The sequence below is a fragment of the Alternaria arborescens genome (genome assembly GCF_004154835.1).
Source record: "Alternaria arborescens strain FERA 675 chromosome Unknown contig_3, whole genome shotgun sequence".
Lineage (NCBI taxonomy): Eukaryota > Fungi > Ascomycota > Dothideomycetes > Pleosporales > Pleosporaceae > Alternaria > Alternaria arborescens.
In genome coordinates, this window is record NW_021167858.1 from 588,257 (window position 1) to 610,430 (window position 22,174).

Consider the following 22,174-nt stretch of genomic DNA (forward strand, 5'->3'; position numbering starts at 1 on the left):
CTACAAGCGACGGGTGAAACAGCTTGAACCCTCTAAGCTAGTAGACCAGCAGCGACGACTTGATGGTGAGTCCGACCTGGACGTGGAGGAAATCATTCCATGATCACAATTGGTATGGACGACACTACCACGACAGGTACGTCAGTCTGGTATACTGGATCTCGCAAGACAGCTTCAGGCCCAGTCGCTTAATGGTAAGCGCATACCCAGTAGATCTTTGACCAGGGATGTAAGAAGCTTGGAACACAGCCTGGAACCAATCATTCGCGTGAGTGAGTGAGGAGTAGATTTATTGTATAGCTGAAAACGTCCATCTAGCTTACAAGAACAAATAACACGACCAAACCTTGGAACATAGCCTAACAGAAGTTTGTTTTTACTGCCGTTCAGGCTCATGAGCTTGTAGATGTGAGGTATGTCTCCTTGACCTTTCGGAAACCACAGCTTGTGGCAAAGGCCGACCACGATCACGGCCGGGCTTTGAAAAGCCACGTTACCTAGGTGTGTAGTAGCAACGTAAACAACTCTGAGAGCCGGGCACGTGCGACTTCCTAGATGGTCGAATGCAACCTCATCTGTTGTTCTCGCGTACTAATCGCATGATGCTTCATCCGTGCATATGTACCAGGTGCAGATTCTGGCTTAGACGCCGGGCAGTCTCGCCGAGACTCAAACATCGTGGCGTTAATTCCGCCATCTTCGGGTCGCATCGTGCGCTTCACTAAAATTGCGCCGCCGGCCAGTGGCCCACAACCTCACGATACCGCAAGAACTTCGGATTATGCTATTCGAGTGCGCCGATGGAAGATCCACGGTACTCAGCTCCCAAGGCTGCGCAATGGCCCCATCCCGACGTCCAGAGCTAAGACGACTGCCACTGTGATCTGCCCGTGGATTTTACCGCGTAGATCAATGCAAGACATAGCAGTATCAATCCACAGCATCCACAGCATCCACAACATCCACAACACTCACGACATCAAAGCCAGACGTTCTCAAATCTCCGGCGAATCTGCTCTTCCTGCTTCCGACGTTCACGGACAACGCCTATCTTGGCGTTCCTTTGCCGAGACGCCATCATGCAGTTTGTTTTCCGGACCGAGGCTCAACTTGCCACGCCAGTGTCGCCCCTGATACCTAGGTAGTTGACAAAAATGGAGCAGCTTGTGACGCGGGGAAGCGTTGCTTTCACTCTCGACGACTGTGGATACAAAACAAGACGACACCTGCGTTTGCGCTACTTTAGCATGCCCGACTGCTCCACCTGAAAGACCCTTTGAGGGTCCACGCGCGACATCAAGGCTATCCCTGGATTCTCAAATCTACGTGGCAAAATGTCTTCAACTCTCTCAACTGAGCCCGTTTCGCCGAAAGCTACTCCGCTCCCACCACTGCCGTCTGAGGATCCGCTCACGTCCCAACAATGGAAGACGCTTCTTGCTATTGCGGATGCGGTCATCCCAGCAATCAAGCCCATGTCCACGGCGAAGACGCGCACTGAAATCGCTGCGACCGACACCGATTACTCGACCGCGATTAGCAAGCTGAGGGCTCTAACGCCGGAGAATGACCCTGATGCGGTAACAGCGGTGAAGGACTACCTGGATGACTATGCGAGTCAGGATCCAGCGTTTCGAGCGGAATTACAACGTGTCTTCGCTATGTACATGCCGCAGAACCAAAGAAAGGAGCTGTGTATGGTGCTGAATGTCCTCAATACTAGAGCGGGGTCGCTGGCACTGACTGGTTATCTTACACCAATTAGCGAACAACCCGCTCATGTAAGAGAGTCAATCATCCAGGGTTGGGCTACCGCGCGGCTAGGAGCGCTTCGCCAACTGCGTCGCTCGTTGGTAATCATTACTAAACAGGCTTGGATCAAGACGTCGCCTGCATTGAGACGCGTTATAGGTGCCCCACGCGTGCCCCTGGGCATGAAGCCTGGGAAGGGTTTCGACTATGAGTTCATTCAGATTCCTCCCGGCGACAAGCCTGAAGTTATCGAGACAGACGTGGTGATTGTGGGAAGTGGGTGTGGAGGTGGTGTGACCGCGAAGAACCTCGCGGAAGCCGGGCACCGAGTGTTGATCGTAGAGAAGGCATATCACTGGACTCCAGATCACTTTCCAATGGCTGAATTGGATGGATGGCACCATCTTTTCATGAGTGGATCGTTCTTGACATCCGATGATAGTTCTGTCAGTGTTGTAGCAGGGCAGTCCATGGGCGGTGGAGGTACTGTCAACTGGTCTGCTTCGCTCCAAACACAGGGCTATGTCCGTCGCGAGTGGGCAGGACGAGGTCTTCCATTTTTCACATCTGCAGAATTCCAAGAGTCTTTAGATCGTGTCTGTGATCGCATGGGCGTCTCAGACAAGAACATCAAGCAGAATCGCAACAACGAGATACTACTTGAAGGTGCCAGGAAACTCGGCTGGACCGCTAAGCCTGTGCCACAAAATACAGGTGGACAGCAGCACTATTGCGGTTATTGCAACTTTGGCTGCGGCTCGTGTGAAAAGCAAGGCCCGGTAGTATCCTTCCTCCCTGACGCTGCCCGAGCGGGAGCAAAGTTCATCGAAGGCTTCCACGCAGAGAGAATCATCTTCTCCAATAAGAACGGCCGAAAGATAGCAACCGGCGTACTTGGCACATGGACATCCCGTGACGCTCAAGGCGGCGTTGCTGGTTCTCCCTTAACAACCCGCCGTGTTCTCATCAAAGCAAAGCGTGTTGTCGTATCAGCAGGAACCATGCAATCTCCGCTTCTCCTCATGCGTTCTGGACTCAAAAACCCGCAGATAGGTCGCAACCTGTACCTTCACCCCGTCACTTTCCTCGGCGCTTATCACAAGGAAGAGATCAAACCTTGGGAAGGCGGGATACTCACTGCGGTAGTAGGCGAGTTCGAAAACATGGACGGCAAAGGCCATGGTGTCAAGCTTGAAGCTACGAACATGGTTCCTTCTGCGTGTCTTATGTGGGTTGATTGGAAGAGCGCTATGCAATACAAAATCGACGCGGCGAAGTTGAAACACATGGTTGGGTACATTTCGATTGCAAGAGACCGCGATACAGGGCGAGTGTATCCAGATCCAGTCGACGGCCGCGTGAGGTTCTCGTACCAAACATCCAAGTTTGACCAAAAACACGTATTAGAAGGTGTTATTGCGCTGGCGAAGATTCAGTATGTGGAAGGAGCACAAGAAATCTTCACCGTAATACCCAATATGCGACCATTCGTTCGGGATCCTTCCATGCCCGCGGGCGATGGTATCAATGACCCAGAATTCCAGGCCTGGATCCAGGATATCAGAAATATGGGCCTACCGTCACCTGAGAGTGTGTACGTCTCCGCGCACCAAATGGGTACTTGCCGGATGAGTGCGAAAGAGAAAGACGGTGTCGTTGACCCGCGAGGCGCTGTCTGGGGCACTGAGGGTCTGTATGTGGCTGATGCGAGTGTGTTCCCTAGTGCTAGTGGAGTTAACCCCATGGTTACAAATATGGCTATTAGTGATTGGATCAGTCGAGGGATCAAAGAGGGGATGGAGGAGAGGCCGAGGTTGTAGGAGTATAATTCCAAAGAGGTTGTGTACCTCCTGACGGGAACACCAATGACTTTGAAAGATGGTAATAGACATAAAGCGCTTTTAGAATTCGAGTGCTATGAGAATGCATGATAGCTTCTATGATTGACGCACGCTATGCTACTGGAGACTTTTCTTCAATGATTTCCCCAAGCCTTTTGCAGAACATCCCTTACTGAGCTCACTTTGATCTCAGGAAACACCTGGTTGAGTGTCTTTTCGGGCTTCAAGTCAAACACCCCGTCATGGAAAAACTTTCCGAAAGTTGCCATGAGTAACTGGGCATTCTCCTTGGGCATGATAGGATAGATGTCTTTGTGAGTCTCAAGCTCAGTTACCGTTCCTGTTTTGAGCTTCTCGATCGAGTCGTATGTAACTCTGAATTTCGTTCCTATTTCCATGTTAGTGAGTACACTCTGGTACTCCCTGGCGGGCTATATTACCTTTGACTTCTTCCGCAGTCTTGACAAAATCATTCCATGTAAGCCTGTCCCCAAGAATGTAGCTCTCCTCGTCCCACTGTGGGAGGTCCAAGCTCGCAGCCACGAATTTCGCAATGTCCACAGTGTGGATAAATGAGATTGGAGTTGACCCAGTACCGGGAAGAGCGGCGAACTCGTTTTGCATGTCGACGGCCATGGTAAGGGGGGTTACATGTGTTGGTACGTGAGGGTAACCCCAGTAATCCAGAAAGAAACCCACATAGAACCGCGTGTGTTCGAGGGATGTCTTCTTTAGGACCTCCACACCCTCGGACTTGACGCGGCCGATGATGAAGTTAGCGGCGTCGGCTTGCCTACGTGGTACGTTCAATGTAAGCAGTGCTTTTGCCAAATAGAGTCGGAATTTCGCTAGCACTTACTCTCGAGTCATGGGGACGCCCCAGATACTTGGAACAAAGCGCTTCGTTACCTTTGACGCATCTGCAGCCATCACCAGGTTGTTCTGCGGCTTTGCCGAAGTGGTCAAAAAGATCGTGGAGATCACTGTATGAACATCATTCTCTTCCAAGATCTTCTTCATACTCTCGATGTTGTCGTAATCGACAGCGATGATTTCACAGCCAATCTCGGCTGCAAGCTTAGGGTTTGCCTTGATGTTCTTAGTACACCGAGGTTTCTTTTACCACACAAGTAGTTTTTGCTTACCGATCTGCTCAAGATCTTCACCTGATGTTTGCCCTGGCGAAGAACTGTCTCCGCAATAGTGCGACCCAGGCCATTTGCACCACCAGCAATTGCGATGACAACCATGTTGAATGATTTCGGGAAGTTTTCAGAGAGGATTGATAGGAGATCTGTAGCAATGATGGCTTAAAGGTTTTTGACAGAGACCTATAGTGCAACGATGCTCTATATGCGTATGAAACGTCAAAGTGACAAGCTCAAGACGTATACGCATAACTATGTAGTCTGGAATTAGAGTTGAGTGTTCGTCCGTTTAAATCTTTGTAACTCATTGTTGCGAGTGCGCATAGTGAATGTGAATACGCCGGACGTCAAAACTCGGAGAATCATTAGTGTTTAATAAACAGCATGGATGTTTAGCTAACAAGAGGCGTTAAGACTTAATAAGCTTTTTGCGCAATCGAATTATGAGTTTCTTGCCTAGCCTTGACAACGGTTATCCACATAGTTGATTTGTGGTCAACCCTGGGTGGCTACAGTGGTAGCACGCAGATCCAAATGGTGGACCTCTCGGATATCAACACTACATCAGTATTGACCCAGCGATTGCAACATCGCTCTGAGAAATGATAGGTGGTGGTCTGTTGTTTAGTGCTGTTCGTGCATGGTGATGTTTATGTCGTACTACAATTCCCCGCAATAGTTGTTAGCCCGACGGCGAAGAAAGAAGTCCCGCCAGCCGGCGCTAAAGTCCACCACCTGGAGGAAGCTAGAATAGGCGCTATGTCGCACAGTCCTTGCAGCGACACCTCCGTAATTTCACCAGCGCGTTTTACAGTGTTGATCACTGATCGGATTCTACTTACCAGAAATTCGAGCTCGCACCTTACGCCTCAGCCATCTCAATGTGGCTGGGATACCTGTATAGGTTGAGGTCTTACCAAGCGACGATATCAGGGACGAGAAGATGATCTTTACACAGCACAGTGTTCGTCCGTCTTCGTCTAATCATATCAATAATCTCTAGGTATATAGTTCTTTCGCGATCTACTCTCACATAGTATCGCATCAAACCGAACCAGAAAACTCACATTCAATCCGCGCCTCCACCATTTACTGCAACCCTTCGAATCTTACAATGGCACCCTCTTGGTTTGTTGCGCATCTAGTGGCTTGCGGTATTCTCTCTTCCGTTCAAGCTCTCCAACTGCCAAATTATGTCGGGTTGAAGACGTCACAGAATAATAGCATTCTCGATATCACATTTCACAATCCGAACTCGACTCTGAACTTCTGGAATCAAGACACCACGAACGGGTTGACTGATATCGTAGCGAAGCTTCAAAAGGACAATGAGACTAAAGTTGTTGTCTTTCGGAGCGACGTCCCAAGATATTGGATAGGTCACCTCGATCTAACAATGCCTGACCTCAGTAAGTCATCCCGTTGAACATTTGGATTCGAACAGAACTGACGATTCGAAACAGCGGAGACGTGGCCAAGTTATGCCGAGCTTATTTATAATATCTCTGCGCTACCGCAAGTTACCATCGGCGCTGTAGAGGGCAGGGCGCGGGGTATTGGAAACGAATTCCTTGTTTCGCTCGACATGCGCTTTGCAACCAAAAATGATACTCTGATCGGACAACCAGAGGTTGGCAGTGGACTCATTCCAGGCGGAGGAGGAAGTCAGTTTCTTCCAGGACTGATCGGTAAGTCATATCTCTCTAAACTCTTCACATGATACATGGACTGACTTCATCTACCACCACTCAGGACGAGGGCTAGCAATGGAATATATCTTGAGTGCGAAAGATATAAGCGCTTCCGAAGCAGAGAAAATTGGCTGGATAAACAAGGCTTTCGACACATCGGCCGAGATGAACACCTACATCGACGGTCTTACTTCACGCCTGCGACTGTTTCCTCAGCAAGCGCTAGCGAGTGCTAAGAAGTCGATCAACCGGCGGACAGCACCAAAGCTAGAGGATATTCAACCTGACGCATCAGCTTTCGTCAAGCGTCTTGAGGATCCAGTTGTGCAAGCATTGAGTGCCAAGACAGCAGCTGTGTACCAGAAGTCTTCAGCCTTCGAAATCGAGCTTGATCTAGGCAATTCGCTACTGCAGTTATACCAATAGACTGAGAGCGACGATGGTGTATGGCAGGGAAGCCAATGAAGCTTGGGGTCGTCGTTGCGCCGGACAAACGAATGGGCCCAGAACTCTGCCTGGGCCCCATGTAGTTGAACCTTTGGGCTTAGTACAGATGAAGATTTACCTTCTGTTCCTTTCGCTGTCGTTGTTCATGCCAACATCTTAATGTTCATTGTCCCAAATAGACATACATGTATCTAAGCTCTGCCGCCATCGAATATGGTTAGTATGAGTTGTTTTGATATGTATCTACGCTGGTAAATAGATATACTATACCCTAGCGCAGGTATAAGGTCCTGTCTGGGTCAGCTATAATCATATGCGGTGATTTGGTGGGTATATCTGGGTATACTTGGGTATACCATACCCAACCTCAACCCACGCTTTGACCACCCCAACCCAACCCAACCCATACCCACCTTTACCGCTGGAATCATGGGTTAGGGTCACCAAACCCGACCCAAACCCGACCTAACCTTGACCCAACCCTGACCCATTCACCAGCGTATATGTACCTAAGATCGACAGGTTCACCCGACAAGTACATCAACGAGATCACTAGAGAAGCAAATAAACACCACTCACAGTAATTCACATGAAGATTTAATGAGTAAGCTATCCTGCCTAGGACTTCATTTTCGACGACCACTTATTGCGACAACCTCACAAACCCAACGTTTGGAACGATTTCACCGTATCGACAATAGACTCCTCTAGATCTCTGTACTTCATCCCCAAGATTTCGACCGATCGTTTGTTACTGTATCTATACAGCCTGTCGGTTCCACCGTCTGGATAGTCACCACCTGGCGTGGCACCGGCCGAGATTTTCCTGTTGTATTCAGGAAAGCGTTTCTCGATAATGGCGAGTATCTCTCTATGTGAATAGTAGCCCGCTACCGTGAAGAAACGCTTGTTTGCTGCTGCGGGTTGTTCGAGTGCTGCAACATGTGCTGCAGCAACATCGCGGACGTCTACCCACAGATAGAGAAGGTTATTGTCGGGTATCTCGTCTTGAAACTTGCCCTGTGCCGCCTCAAGAATGCGTTGGTTAGAGGTGTTCATGTTCTCAAGAGTTTCTAGACCGTTAATCTGGCTTCTCGTTAGCAACTGTCTCTTCATACCTAGAGCTGAACGAACTCACAACGGGACCAAAGACCATTGGAGGATTGATGACAGCAATGTCAAAAGCAGGGTTTTCGCCCGCTAAGAAATCCCATGCAGCCTTCTCGGCGAACGTTTTGCCAGCGCTGTATGCCATGATAGCGTTCGCTTGCGCTTCTTGCTCGGTGACAGGGTTCCAGTCTTCTTCCTGATAAACGTAGCCTGGCCGGGTACCTTTACTAGCGTCGGCCATCGCGGCGAAGGAAGAGGTTATAACGACACGTTTCACTGAAGAAGCGTTGGCCTTGATGCTCTTGAGAATTCCAACCGTACCTTCAACTGCTGGGTCTATCAAGTCTTTCTTGATGTCGGTGATGTTGAAGCGGTTCGGACTAGCCATGTGCAGCACTGCTTCGAACGGTGGGTTGGAGACGACGGCCTTGTCAAAGGCGCCTGGTGTAGCAATGTCTGGCACAATAGCGAATCCTAATTGACCGTTCTTGACATAGAGTTCGTAAGCTGTCGTGAGTTTCTCGACTTTCTGTTGGGTGCGGACTGTAGTGACTACTGAGTGCCCGCGCTTCAGCAGTAGATCGAGAGTATGGGCTGCGATGAAGCCATTGCCACCAGTAAGGAGAACGCGCGTCATTGTAGAGAATTGGGATAATGTGAAGTATATGTTTCAAGTGCGAATCAGCATGAAAATATTGATCAAGCTTTGGTGCCGCTGCAGCAGATACTGCAACTGTCGAGTATAGCTTTTCATATACGCATAGAACGGTATTTAGGTTGCACCGTCGGTTCTTTCGGTCTGCCGGTGATGGGTCAGCCATGACTTTAGCTCGCCTTCTCTGGACTTCCTCGTCGGATCGACGGTATATCTACAACGCCGTGCTAGGAGTAATTTGATGTACCTGAGAATGAGACCAACCGCTAGCGTAAAACATGGTTTCGCGATGGCCGAAGTACTCGTCATGTTGTATGAAGCTCCGCGTCTGATTATTAAACAACCACGGACTGGTGGGCGGTCCAACCTCGAAGTCATATTGCGTCAGCTCTCAATATGATTAGCGATATTGCAGCGCTTACTTGCTGCGTTTTGTACAAATGCTATTAATTTTTGGAAATTGGAAAGCGAATGCTTCAGTTCACGTATGGACAGGTGTCAAGCACTGTATCGTGTCAAGAATCCATACTAGTCTGCATCGTAACATTACCACCATGTCCAAAAGCCTAGCCCTGGAAGTCTTCTTCCCGGACGTTGCACAGAGAATAGATGAACCGAGATCGTGGCTATCGACCGACGACTACCTCTTGGTAAAGACAACTACAGTAGCGGTCAATACCACCGAATGAACGCATTTCTACATCGCGCAGTTCATGAAATGTGTAGGCGGCTGTCTTGGCCGCGACTACGCTGGTATTGTCGAAGAAGTGGGCTAAGATATCCAGAAAGGAGACCGTACCTGTGGTTTTGTGAGTGAGAGGTGAGTTGCTCTCCTCCTTCGCGTTGGAGAGCCTGGGAATCCTCCCTGATAGCAGACTCAGTGATCGAGAGCTGGTTTTAGATAGCAGCTTTGGTCAATTTTTCGTCGTGACAGACGACTTCCGAATCCGCATACCAGATAACATCCCAGACGTAAAAGCCGCGACTCTGAGTGTAGCCATAACGATAGCTGATCGAGGACTCTATCAACCACTGGAGCTGCCGCTCTGTTAGTGTTAGCAAGTTAGTTTACACCATGTAAGACTGATAACACCACCCGATAGATGTCGTTATCATAGCATCTGCTTTCGTATCATACCCTCTCTTTCGTCTTCTCACACTTCATCTCATATTTCTCTGTGAGCTGAGGTTGGCTTTATCCGTTCTGCGTATGCTGCGGAAGTGTACAGGCACTGTATAGCGGCTTTCGTCGGCCTTCGCTTATCAGCACTGCCATGCAGTGATACGACTCGAAGGATCATGCCCAGATAGCGCTGCGGCGAAGGATCAATGGCCTCCAAACGATCAGCCGTCGCATGAAGTTGGTGAGGCGAAGGCGCACCCAGGTGTCTTGGAGCCTGGCGATAGGTATGGCCAACGCGCTGCCTGACATGTGAAACAAAGGCAGTAAGGCACAGATGATCCACCGTGGAAGGCCAGAATGTTGAAGCACATCTGATTCGCTCTCGGTCCATGTGCCGCGTTGATCTGTGCGGCCCGGATAAGGGTCCAAGCTTGTGACATCACCGTCGCAACGTCGGTGGGATGGCCTCGAAACCTCACTCGCCCGTTGAGTTCCTCGACGCGCGATCTCCAACTTTGCTACCGCGAAGAGGATAGGCGTTGTCTTAGGACCCTGAGCGCCTGAGACTACGGGACCCAAAACAACGTGTTGCATGCTACCCGTAGAGTTTGTCGGTGTGTCTCTTATAGTGCACATGGCGCCTTTTCGCTCAGGCAGGGTTTGCCTGCGATTGCGCGAATTGAAGACGACGACTGCCACGCAATTCCTTGACCACTGCCACCGAGCACGCCATTGCAGTACTCTCTCCCTGCCTCAACGACTCCTTCACCACCACACCGACTCCGCCTGAATACAACGCAACGTCTACAAACCTCGACGGCGACGCCATCACAATAATCGCCATGACCAGCGTACTGAAAGGCGGCTTTGGCTCGCCAAACGGTGCGCCTTTGCTGGCGACCAACTCCGGCACTGAGTTTGTCAACACCGTCTGCCCGCTCAAAGGCGCCCTTGATGGCTATGACAACACAATACCCTGCAGCAAACAGAAGATCCACGTCCCGCAAAACTTCTGCGATGCCATGGCCATCCGCGAAGAAGTCTATGGCGAGCAGGGCGTGCCTCTTGAAGCCGAGTTCGACGAAGACGATGCCCGCAGCTGGCACTGGGTCGCTTATGCTTCCGTTGCCACCCACACAACCCACCCCCCGAAGGCACTGCGCCGCTCCGACTCTGGCAACACGCCCGCTGACGACGCGCGACGCGCCTCTGCCACCGCCACCCGCGTTCCCGTCGCGACTATTCGGCTCATTCCTCCGCCCCACGGACCGAACAAGTACGTCGACGAGGACAAGACGGACAAACATGCCGATGCAGACCCACCTGGCGAGGAACAGGAGGCCAAGCACCCGCCGGAGCCTTACATCAAGCTCGGCAGACTTGCAGTCCTGGCGCCCTACCGAAGCCTCGGCCTTGCGAAGCTGCTCGTCAACGCTGCGCTCGACTATGCCATGATGAACCCCGACCTGATTTACCGGTCTCCGTCTCCCACCGCTTTGGAGATGGCACAGATGCTGGGCAACAACAAGGAGCGCGAGATTACTTGGCAAGGGTTGGTCATGATCCACGCCCAAGCTAACCTCCAGAGCATGTGGGAGAAGCACGGTTTCCACGAGGAGCTGAGGAACGATGACGGTGAAGTCGAGATACCAGCAGAGCCTCACTGGATCGAGGAAGGCATCGAACACGTAGGCATGTGGAAGAGACTGTCTGTCGAGAAACGAAAGAGGTTGTCTCTATCCTCCCTGGACTCTTCCTGAGCCTGGTCGCGTCTCCGCCCGCGTACATTGGCTCAACATTTTCACGCAATTCGCGTGTAGGAGCCTAGAAATCACTCCCTACTTCTTTGCGGACCCCTTCATAAGACTATTTACTTACACTTGTGTTTCAAGTCTTCACGCCGGGCATCACCCAGGATCTATCATCGCTACAAGACCCTGGATATAATGACGACTTTCACACTCGTTTCACCTATGCGACGATTCAACATTGCTTATACCCCCACACCGCACGATCACGACGACACGGCCGAACTTCACTAAAACTTGCTTTATTTGCTTATAGACAAGATGGATAGGAGTGCAAGCGATAGATGGCGTAGTGGTATTTTGTATCAAATCAACACCAAAAGTTACATCTCGTACATCTCATTTATTTGCGTGTTCACCTGTTCTCTGTCATTACACGAGGTCTCGTTCCCACTGAGTTGTGATCCGTGTAGGCAGACACTAAAGCTGACTTACTTACCGTAAGTGCATCTGGAGGAAGGCGCATCCCATCAGCACGACCACGTCGCGAACACACCAGTTTCATCGCATTCACAACACGTGGGCACAGTGGCAAAAATGAAGCACATCAAAATACCTCCCGTTGTCGAAAAGTGGTTGATTCTGCGCCTCTACCACACACCGTTGCAAAGAGCTAGTTCCGGTCTCTCACTTCCCTCTGTCTATTTATCTTTCCCCCACGTCAACAAAGGGAAAACGACGCGCCGCTCTTCCACCGCTTCCATGTCCGAGCCCACAATCAAGAAACCCAATTTCTCAACTCGAGTCCTCAGTCTTCTCCGCTCACTTTGTCGGCCCATCATCATGCTTCCGTTTATCGGTCTTACAGTCGTTATCTTGCTCACCGTGCTGTACGGCAATGTCCACGCTGTTCGCCTTCCCAGCGCCGATGATAAACACAAGTACAAGGTCGCTGTCAGCCACTTTTCTTTAACAGACACTGCCCGCAAAGATTCATACAAGCCGGATGAGGACCGCCGGCTTATGGTCAGCCTGTACATGCCCGTACCAAAGGAGTCATGCTCGAACGAATGTCAAAACAGCTATATGCCCCCTCAGACCGCTGCGATTGCGAATGAGCAGTTCATCGAAGGCGGGAAGCGTGATGCAGGCATATTCGAGGAGATGGCCTATGGCGTTTGCTGTGGCAGTTCTACCGACAACGATGCAAGCAAATTCCCAGTCATAGTCCTGGAACCGCATGTTGACACGAGTAGACTACTCTACTCCACCATGGCACGTTTCGTTAGCGCAAACGGTGTCGCCGTTGTTGTCATCGACCATCCTGGCGACGCTTCCATTGTCCAGTTCTCTTCTTCTCGCACCCGCGACCTCCAGACTGTATACAACAGTGGTACTGTCCCTCTCTCTAACTTCTCCCCCATCACAACGTGGAACACCACAGTCCAAAATGCTGTCGATACGCGCACGGCCGACATCGCGTTTACGCTCTCTCAGATCAACAACGTCGCTCTTTTGCAACAGCATTTCACAACTCAACGTTTTACGTCAGGATTGAAGACAGCGACGTACGGTATCATTGGTCACGGCCTTGGTGGCACAGTAGCAACCTCACTCGGTCTCACCTCTTCTGCCGTAAAGTTCAGCATAAATCTTTCTGGCACACCGCCCCTCTTATCTTCAGATGTTCGAAACGTTCCTCTTTTCTTCTTTGGACGCGCCGACTTCCGCCGCGAGCACGACATCCACTGGCCGACGACCTGGTCGCACCTCACTGGGCCAGCTACAGAGTTTGACCTCGACGAATCTGCCATCTTCGATGCGTCCGACCTTCCCATAATTGTTGAGCTAGCTAGGACGGGGGGTGGAAAGAAGGGCATCAAAGCCCGCGGGCTGAGTGGGAACGCTCCAGCGGAGGGCGCGCGTGCGGTCACCTGCTTTCTGGAGAACATTGTGAAGGAACATTTCAAGCTAAATGGACAAGGCATGGATCTGAGCAGCTGTGTTAGGAGGTTTGTGGGTGTGAAGCCATATCCTGGACACAAGAAGCAAGAATAGCTGATACAGCCAAAAATTCCCTCGGATGGAAGGCACATCTGTGAGATTTATTAACAGGCAAAAGGAGATGAAGGCTATACAAGAGTGAAACGTCTAGGCATAGTCAAGATATGAAAATGCAAGAGTTTCGAACCAAATCGATTTGGGCTGAGCATTTCATGATTATAGGAATTGCATATACGCTCAAAACCCAAACACATTCTCTCCCTCCTTGAAACCCCACTTCTCCAGTGCCGGCAAGGCAGCCTTCTGGATCATACCGGGAGGCCCACAAAGGAAAACGCCCGTTCCCTCTTCTGGCTTAAACAGAACTTCTCGAATCAGATCAGCATCTACATGACCCTTCTTGCCCTTCCAGTCGTCACTCGGATGACTGAGGATATGAGTAATCTTCAGTCTGCCTCCGCTCGACTTCTCGAACTCGTCAAGCTCTTTGTGCAGCAAGATGTCCTTTTCAGACTTGTTCGCATCCAGAACACAAATCTGTATATCAGGATCGCTCGATAACATCGCACGTGCGATGAGTGAGTATCCAGGCGTGATGCCACTTCCACCGAGAACGAGGTTGATCTTCTTGAACGTGTAGTCTTTTCCGGAGATGCTAAAGACGCCGTTGCCGTTGTATACTATCTCGCCAGTTGGGCCTCGGATCTCAATCTCCTCGCCGAGAGGCATGCAATCGAGAATGTTGGACATTGCGCCGCCAGGCTGCGAGTTAGATGGAAAGTAAGTCTTGACAGTGAGTTCGAAGGTACCAACGCCGTCTGCGAGATTCCGGTTGTCAGTTTTCTTATTGTTGCTTTCATCAGATAAATCAGGAAGAAGTGGCTTGGTAGGCGTGTATGGTCGGATGAGCATCTTGTCTTGGAGATGGTAGCCTAGTTGTACGTGTTGGCATGTTGATAGACCCAGATCGGGTGTATCTTTTGGTAGTTGGAAGGTGTACGCGCGCGTATCCTCCGAGATGGGTTTACGGTCGAGAAGTTTGACTGGTACCCATCGGTGTTTCTGCAGAACAACTTTACTTTGTTTCGAAGACGATTGTGACTGCTCTTTCGCAGCTGCTTCTGCGTTTTTCTTGATGAAAGCAGCAGTCTTGTCCGTCACTACACCAATTGCGCATTCTATTCGGAGTGTTAGTGTATGTGCAACAACGATAATTGAAAGACTTACCGTTGAGCTTCTTGTAAGCATAACCGTCATGTATGCTCTCGAATTCATTACTAGTCTCTGCGTGCACTTTGCCGGCATGGCCCAACACGGCAGCTTTACCTCCAGGATGCCATTCCAACACGCTCGTCGCATCGTAAACCTTTCCATCGACCACGATCCAGCAATCATCCTCTTTATCATGCTTCTCGATCTCCTGACGAGTGAACTGCTTCTGTGGTGTACCGGCCGACTGTTTGACAGCCGCCATCTGGTTCTCAACGCTCGGCTTCATCCACCCACCATCCGCCGTGCCTGGCTCCACTGGATGACGGAACATGATTGAAGGCATATCAGAGTCATCTCCCTGTACGATTGAAGGTCGAACAATGTACCAGCAGTTGTTCATCATACCCATGACGTTCCAATTTGGATCTTTCGGCTGGGTGTTCTTGAAGACGTTAAAGCAGCGCACAGTGATGCTGTTCGCTCTGAGTAAGTGCGAAATCTCAATGTCCACATGCCAGTGTAGCCACGTCCAGAACTTGTTGCCATGTCGGATGGGCGCATCTGGGAATTTTCGAATACAATACAGCCACGTCTCTCCATCGTCCAGCGAGACCTCCACTCTCTGTACCTCATGGCCACCGCCGTCGTATGCGTAGCCTTCTATACGGTACGTCTTTCCTTTCTTGGCCTCGGAAAGCGGTATCTTTTCCCCTTGCGCAGGCTTCACAATGACCGAGTTCAAGTTTTGCTCATTGCAAGCCGTGTCAGGATGGCGGAACAACGTCTCCGCAAATTGGCCGTCCTTTTCCGTAACAAATGATGGTAGGACGCGGTTATCCCAAATATGATAATGCGAGTCGTTTTCCTTCTCCGATATCCAGATACGCTTCAGCCACTTGACGCAGCGTCCACCAACATACCCCGGTATCATCAGTCGTACCGGGTATCCGTGATCAGGGGGAAGCGGGAGATCGTTCATTTCGTATGCGAGGATAACATCGTTTGTCACATCCATCACGTAGTCAAATGGTAGACATGTGGAATACTTCCCCTCACTGGGCTCGTCTGCGCCCTCGAAATTAACCCAGTAGCGTTTGCCTTCAGGCATCTTTGCTGGTAAGCCAGCTTTAAGCAGGATGTCTTTCACCAACGGTCCTTTCCAGTATGCGCAACTGACAGCCGCGCTACCCCAACTGAATCCCTTAGACTTTTTGATCATGTTCAGCTCTTTCCGGCGGTTACCGTCACACGCCAAAGCTACCGGAATGTTGATGGTATCAAAATCGTTCTTCAGATTGTCCATGGACAATACAAGCTTACCGCCTTCGACATCCAACTCGTGGAATTCCCACAGCAGTCTTGGGACAGCGCCGTGATTGCGCACATAGTGCAATTCGTTAGGCGTAATCAGTCCAGCGTCGTAGAGATGTGATAGGTTTGCCTCGGCGTTCATTGGATGCTTACCCGTCAGGCGAATTAAATCTGAAGAACGTGGCAGCCAGTTGTCCGGGGAAAATTGATCTGCTTCATCGATGGAGATGGTACTACGGTTGTGCGTTTGAGGGCTTTTGCGCTTCCCATCGTTTTGTTCAAGGGTTTGGATGTAGTCCTTCTCGTGTTGTAGAGTTCGAAGCAATGCGATTTCTTGCACGGAGTAACGCTCTCGAAGCTTCTCATACTCTGTCTTGTTCTTATTTGCGGCTTCATCGCTAGAGTAGCCAGAGTCCTCCCCACTTTCGGCATATGCGTCATGATGCTTGTCGCTGTCGCCCTGAGTTCGCTTCCATTGCTCTTCGTCCAATGTACCGTCGCCTCCCTTTTTGTCCTTTGTACCGTCATCTTGGTGCTCGGACTTCTTTTGCTGCTCTTCTTTCTCACGCTTCTCGATGTTCGCCGGCCACTCCTCTTGGTTCTTGACCCAATCTTCTGTGCACGGGAGCACAAACCTCCAGCCTAAGCTTCTGTTCTCAGGGTGTCGTAGGTGAAGATCCTTTTCTTCTAGCACAATATCTCGAAAGTTGACAAGATCACCCTTCTTCTCTCTTCCCATCAAGTCTTTGTGACCCTCGCGTGCTTCTTCGACGTCGTCGCGCATCTTGGTCTCATCACTCTCGTGGGTGATGCCAGCCCGGCGGTCATCGCGATTCTTGTAGCCGACGCGATGTTGGTGGTTATGTTCAGTCGACCAGTCAGGCTCCTGCTCGATCTCCTCCCGCGTTGAGCCAGGGTGATCGGTAATGTGGACTCGCCAGGGTACTGGAGGCATCTTTACGCGTTTCTCAAGAGCAGCAAGCCCAAAGAATTACTACATCCTCGCGAATATGCATGTCGCACGCGAGGATATGTATCGAACTGACCGTAAGCATGATGCTGTCGTTGTGTCGTCATGGCTGGTTTACTTTTCTGATGCACGACGCGCTCCGCACAATCTCGTTGGTTGACCCACAGTGACTAATCCGTACTATTTGTAAATGCAACGCTTCCGCGGGTAGATCGGAACGTTGGGGTCCCGCCGACTAGTTAGTCTCAGCCTAAAAGTCGCTTCCATTGCCGGAGAACTATGGTAGGTGAGTTTCAACGTTAAGATGAGGTGCCGGGTTTGCAGCTTGAGATGAAGGGCCGCGTCGAAAGAGGCTGGATCACGAGTCATAGTAGCTTCGAGCTCCCATACAGACACCTCAAACAGGTTGCTCAGGACATGGAAATAGTGCTGAAAGTATGTTACATTTGCGCAAGCATTAGCTTGCTTTGTCGTGATTCTCTTGCTTTGTCATGGTCCTCTACACTATCTTACACATTAATCTTGCCAACTTTCCCATCCCTCCTCCCTCCAAACGCCGCTCTTGCCTCCTTCTTTTAACACAACCCTCACATCCTGCACCCGCTGAAATTTGTCCACTGCCTTACACATGTCCACCACACTGAGCGCTGCACCCATGACTGCCGTCAAAGCTTCCATTTCGACCCCCGTAGGACCCGTACACTGGACCTTTGCTTCGATCTGGATGCCGCCGTAGCCGGGGTCGATGCTGTACGGGGATATGGGTATCGATGGCAGGGAGTCTGGGGAGGATCCACCCGAGTTGGACCCAGAAGCACGAAGTTCGACCCCGACATGCGTCAAGGCAATCGGATGGCATAAAGGTATTACCTCGGGGCATTTCTTTGCTGCCATGATGCCCGCTATTCGCGATGTACCCAGAACATCGCCTTTTTTCAAGCTGTTCGAGCGTATCAATTGGAGGGGAGTAGGGTTAGTAAAGTACACGGTTCCGACGGCGATGGCTGTGCGTGTTGTGTGTTGCTTGTTCGAGACGCTGACCATGTGTGCGGAGCCGGAGGCGGTCAGGTGGGGGAGGTGTGGTTGAGGACTCGCGGGCTGGGCTTCTGATGATGGAGGAGGTTGTGAGGTTTGCGGTTGTCGTTGATGTAGTTTATCTTTCCCATCCGTCTTGGTGATTGAGCTCGGCTTGGATTCGGCTTCAGACGAAGGGAAGGTGGCGTAACGTGAGGAGGTCGAGTACATCCTACGACCCACCAACCTAGACGTCGTCGAGCCACTGGACTCTCCTCTTACTGCTCCAGTCATATCATGTTGCGCCTGTGCCACTGCCTCAACATCAGGTTGCTGCTGCTGCAGCGGCTCATGTTTCGTATCATCGGCCAGGAACCCCAGACCTTCCGCTTCCATCTCATCCCAATCCAGCTTGCCTTCCGCATCACTAGTCAGAGAGTATCTCTCAGAGAACACATCATGCCACCTCATTGCCATCCTCTCTGCTGCATCATTGTCAAGATTGTGATCTATCACCATCTGATCTAATACCGCCTTTAGCTTTTCGTCGACTATTCCTTCAACCATCTGGCCCGTGAGATTAACATTTTCAAACCTCGCCTGCCATCTTTCAATCAAGATCTTCAGCCATGTTTGTAGTGTGCGTTTATTCTCAGAGGTCCAGACCTCGTAGGGTAACACGTCGAGGCGTGGATAGGATTTTTTAAGCCGGTCTCGTAGGGTGAGGACTTGCTGCTGAAGTTGGGGGATGGGAGCGTCGAAAGTGACGATGAGATCTTCGTCGATAGGTAAAATGCCGGATGGCGGAACAACGAGACCAGGACGTTTGCTTGGTGAGGATGAGGGCGAGGATGATAGGAGATCAAATGCATGTCCTTCGCCAGGCACCGTCGGCACTCGTCCCTTGTCCATGATTGGATCTGCAAGCGCATTTTCCTCGGAGCTTCGATCTAATTCGTTTCGACCCAAGACCGAATAAGGACCTGACCCCCCAACTGACCTTATGACCCAGTCGGAGGGTAAGACTTTCCTGTGTCTTTGTTCTTGTGGTATCTTAGGAGGATGTGTAGGTTCCTTCCTGATCTTTTTTAATGCATCATCCAATATATCACCAAGACTTTTGCCGTCCTGCTCTTTTTCTTCTTCCCTTGCTCTTACAACCATCCTAGCCCTTCGTTCAGCTTCTTCCTGTTCTTCCAACTGTTTCACCAACGCCCTTTTCTTCTTCAAAATCTCTTCTTTCTGCTTCCTCAGCTTAGCTTGTCGCCTGAGAGCAGCGAATCGACTTGTATACTTTTCCACGGTCTCTCCAAGAAGTTCTTCATACTCGAACCTTTGTGCTTCAAGCCTCTCTTTCTCCTTAGCTTCCTTTACGTTCGTTGCAGGCCTGTCGATTTGGTGGACGACGCGGGCGATGCGATCTTGTAGGTTGATGATATTTGTTTCTAATATCTGGATCGTTCGATCGCTTCCTTGTGGTAACTTTACTTCAGCCAAAAAGTCTCGTATGGAATGCAGATCCATTCCTGTCGCGTTCTTGATGGCCTTACCAGCTTCTGGAATATCCTCAGCCTTTTGCAGTGGCTCCAGCTGAGATAGCTTCTCCGCAGCAGACACAGGCGAGGTAGAGAAGGCGCGAACAGTGGTTGAAGGGGGCTGAGACACGATATTCAGATAGGGCAGTGGTGAGCTGGGTATGCGATGTCGTGCCAACAAGGCATGGGGGTTGTCGAATGGTCTTCTCCGTAGTACAGGCCGCTGGGAGTTCTGGCTCGCTAGAAGCTTGTCATCTAGACAGGGTCAGCAAGATACATCACAGACTCAACTGCCGTAAGCGATGGTAGAATCGGGTATATGATTGGTATATGTAGCCACATGTCCATCTCTAAGCGATAGTGTAGACTCACAATCAAGGAGAACGCTCAGAACGCCAACTATGCAGTGACCGCCGTGGTATCGTAAGGCATCCAACTAGAACCATCGTGAAGGAAAACAGAAAGAGTCCAGATTTACCCACCAATTAAGATCATGGGCCGATTCTCCATGTTGGCCAGATCATCCAAGTCGGCGTGCTTTTCCGCTTTGCGTTTGACGGCAGCACCAACAACGTCAAGGAGTTCGCGCTCGCGTTGGCCCCAGCCAAGGATTGTCTCATCGCTCAAGCGGCCTTCGTGTCGGTCCATCTCAATCTGCCTGATGCGCTCAAATGCTTCCTGGTCAATGGGCTCGCCATTGTTGCCCTGTCGCAGAACGTCGCGCAAAGACACCTCGGCGTTGCCGTGTAAGCAGACTTTCAGATTGCCGTCACTCGTTATTCGTAACCGATTGCACGTCCCACAAAAGTCATTTGTCATGCTCGTGATGAAGCCGACCTTGCCCACGAAGCCTGGCACCTCGTACGTCTTACTGGTGTCGTTCTTGTGTCCTGGCACCGGCCTGAGCCCCGGATATTTGGTCCTGATGATATCCAGCATCTCCTGGAAGCTGATCATCTTGTTCTCACTCCACTTGTTTCCACCAAAAGGCATGTACTCGATGAAGCGTACTTCGATGTCCTTTTCGCGGCCCATCTCGACAAAGGGTAGAATCTCGCGCTCGTTCAACCCCCGCATGACGACGCAGTTGACCTTGAGCTTGACGTTGGCGCCTAGCTTGTTCATCTCCAGTATGCGATCAATCGACTTCATGACAGCATCGAAGCCTTTCCGCCGAGTCATGATCTGGAACTGGAACGGGTCCAGTGTATCCAGACTGAGGTTGACGCCAGTCAGACCCGCTTCCACCATTGCGTCCAGCTTACGGTGTAGCGAGATGCCGTTGGTTGTGAGTGCGAGTTCGCGCAGGCCTTTCGGGCGCAGACTGCCGATCTGCTGCATGAGCGGGACGATGTCGCGACGGACGGTGGGCTCGCCGCCAGTGAGGCGGATCTTGGTGACACCCTGTGAGACGAATAGCGAGGAGAGGTAGAAGATCTCGGGTGTGGTAAGCATATTGGCCGACGGAGACAGTGGTATGCCCTCTGCTGTTTGTTAGCAGCGTCCTTTGCTGTGTAAGCGTACCAATCGCACCTTCTGGCATGCAGTACAGACACCGCAGATTGCATCGCTCTGTGATACTGATCCGGAGATAGTCATGCTGCCTATTGAACGTGTCCGTCAAGAAGTCCGAGAAGGGTTTCGCATTCTTGATCGCTTTCCTCCGGGCGTCTCCACTCGAACGTGACGGTACCGCAACCGGTGGAATCCCCGCGGGAAAGTCGACATTCGGCTCCTGGGTCGCGGCGTTGGTCGCAACGCCTCTTGTCTGTAATGCGCTTATTGACGGTTGTCGTAGATGATTGCCACAGCCAGCAACTCGTCGCAGCGCGGCCGGGCCCGCCCGTATCCTAGCCATCTGCGCCATTAGGAGGAGTCGAGTTTGTAAAAGCCTCGTCCAACATTGGGAGGGGCGCACATGGGGAGTTATATACGCCAGAGAAGGATAGGGCGGAGATGACTGAGATGTGACATGCGGCAGATGCTTTAGGTGGGCTGTCCGAGCCGATTACAGGGATCTGCTGCCAAGTGCGGCGACCTTACTAAGATACCCTCAGCAAGGGTGGGGTAAGCAAGTGTATCCAAATCAGTCTAGATCTTGAGCCTAAGTGGTCCTGATAGCCCTTCTGCTATTTATCCCTCAGACGCTCCGTGGACATAGGAAGTATGATGTCTGTTGATAATTTCACGGAACAGTTCCGATGGTTCCGACAGTGGCCAAAATGGCACATGCACACTACAGCATCCTTGTCCAACATGGGAGTCTTGGGCATTTTCCATGTTCTCTATGACCCACGCGTTGTGTGGATATACAAAGCGTGTCAGGCTTACTAGAGCGGCCCGCGGACATGTGTCTTGACACGACCGCAAGCTGTTCTATACAACCAGTGCCCCTCTTCACGCCCTACCACTACCTTGGCCTAGCATCGTCCTGTTTCTATTCGCGTCATCATTCTTGTTCCTACTTTCCCGCCTCTCTCTCTCTCTCTCTCTCATGGACGAGCTCCCGAGACCTACTCTTACCCTTTTCTGTTGGAAAGATTATACACGTCGGCCTATCAAAACTGTGTTCACTGTCTGGGGAGTTGTATAGGTCGATACCACGTCTTGCTC

The 22,174-nt window shown here is 50.9% G+C and overlaps 8 protein-coding genes across 8 annotated transcripts; 4 read left to right on the top strand and 4 right to left on the bottom strand.

Annotated features, from left to right (window-relative positions):
- Window positions 1-1,334: 1,334 nt before the first annotated feature.
- Window positions 1,335-3,572, top strand: AA0111_g1656 (hypothetical protein; the record flags this gene model as incomplete). Its single annotated transcript, XM_028647339.1, has 1 exon — window positions 1,335-3,572. The coding sequence occupies one exon, from the start codon at window positions 1,335-1,337 to the stop codon at window positions 3,570-3,572; it is 2,238 nt and encodes a 745-aa protein (XP_028510648.1).
- Window positions 3,573-3,727: 155 nt separating this feature from the next.
- On the bottom strand, window positions 3,728-4,843 carry AA0111_g1657 (hypothetical protein; the record flags this gene model as incomplete). The annotated part of the gene is made up of 4 exons (XM_028647340.1): window positions 3,728-3,981; window positions 4,034-4,386; window positions 4,453-4,682; window positions 4,739-4,843. 4 exons carry the CDS (start codon window positions 4,841-4,843, stop codon window positions 3,728-3,730), a joined length of 942 nt encoding a protein of 313 aa, XP_028510649.1.
- Window positions 4,844-6,137: 1,294 nt separating this feature from the next.
- AA0111_g1658 (hypothetical protein) lies at window positions 6,138-6,858 on the top strand (the record flags this gene model as incomplete). The annotated part of the gene is made up of 3 exons (XM_028647341.1): window positions 6,138-6,150; window positions 6,205-6,429; window positions 6,494-6,858. The coding sequence occupies 3 exons, from the start codon at window positions 6,138-6,140 to the stop codon at window positions 6,856-6,858; spliced, it is 603 nt and encodes a 200-aa protein (XP_028510654.1).
- Window positions 6,859-7,536: 678 nt separating this feature from the next.
- AA0111_g1659 (hypothetical protein) lies at window positions 7,537-8,626 on the bottom strand (the record flags this gene model as incomplete). Its single annotated transcript, XM_028647342.1, has 2 exons — window positions 7,537-7,965; window positions 8,018-8,626. The coding sequence occupies 2 exons, from the start codon at window positions 8,624-8,626 to the stop codon at window positions 7,537-7,539; spliced, it is 1,038 nt and encodes a 345-aa protein (XP_028510655.1).
- Window positions 8,627-10,609: 1,983 nt separating this feature from the next.
- AA0111_g1660 (hypothetical protein) lies at window positions 10,610-11,527 on the top strand (the record flags this gene model as incomplete). Its single annotated transcript, XM_028647344.1, has 1 exon — window positions 10,610-11,527. The coding sequence occupies one exon, from the start codon at window positions 10,610-10,612 to the stop codon at window positions 11,525-11,527; it is 918 nt and encodes a 305-aa protein (XP_028510943.1).
- A 585-nt stretch (window positions 11,528-12,112) lies between these two features.
- AA0111_g1661 (hypothetical protein) lies at window positions 12,113-13,573 on the top strand (the record flags this gene model as incomplete). Its single annotated transcript, XM_028647345.1, has 1 exon — window positions 12,113-13,573. One exon carries the CDS (start codon window positions 12,113-12,115, stop codon window positions 13,571-13,573), a length of 1,461 nt encoding a protein of 486 aa, XP_028510942.1.
- Window positions 13,574-13,756: 183 nt separating this feature from the next.
- AA0111_g1662 (Nitrate reductase [NADH] 1) lies at window positions 13,757-16,997 on the bottom strand (the record flags this gene model as incomplete). Its single annotated transcript, XM_028647346.1, has 2 exons — window positions 13,757-14,697; window positions 14,747-16,997. The coding sequence occupies 2 exons, from the start codon at window positions 16,995-16,997 to the stop codon at window positions 13,757-13,759; spliced, it is 3,192 nt and encodes a 1,063-aa protein (XP_028510945.1).
- A 531-nt stretch (window positions 16,998-17,528) lies between these two features.
- On the bottom strand, window positions 17,529-21,428 carry AA0111_g1663 (Molybdenum cofactor biosynthesis protein 1; the record flags this gene model as incomplete). Its single annotated transcript, XM_028647347.1, has 3 exons — window positions 17,529-19,816; window positions 20,044-21,045; window positions 21,095-21,428. The coding sequence occupies 3 exons, from the start codon at window positions 21,426-21,428 to the stop codon at window positions 17,529-17,531; spliced, it is 3,624 nt and encodes a 1,207-aa protein (XP_028510944.1).
- Between the last annotated feature and the right edge of the window lie 746 nt (window positions 21,429-22,174).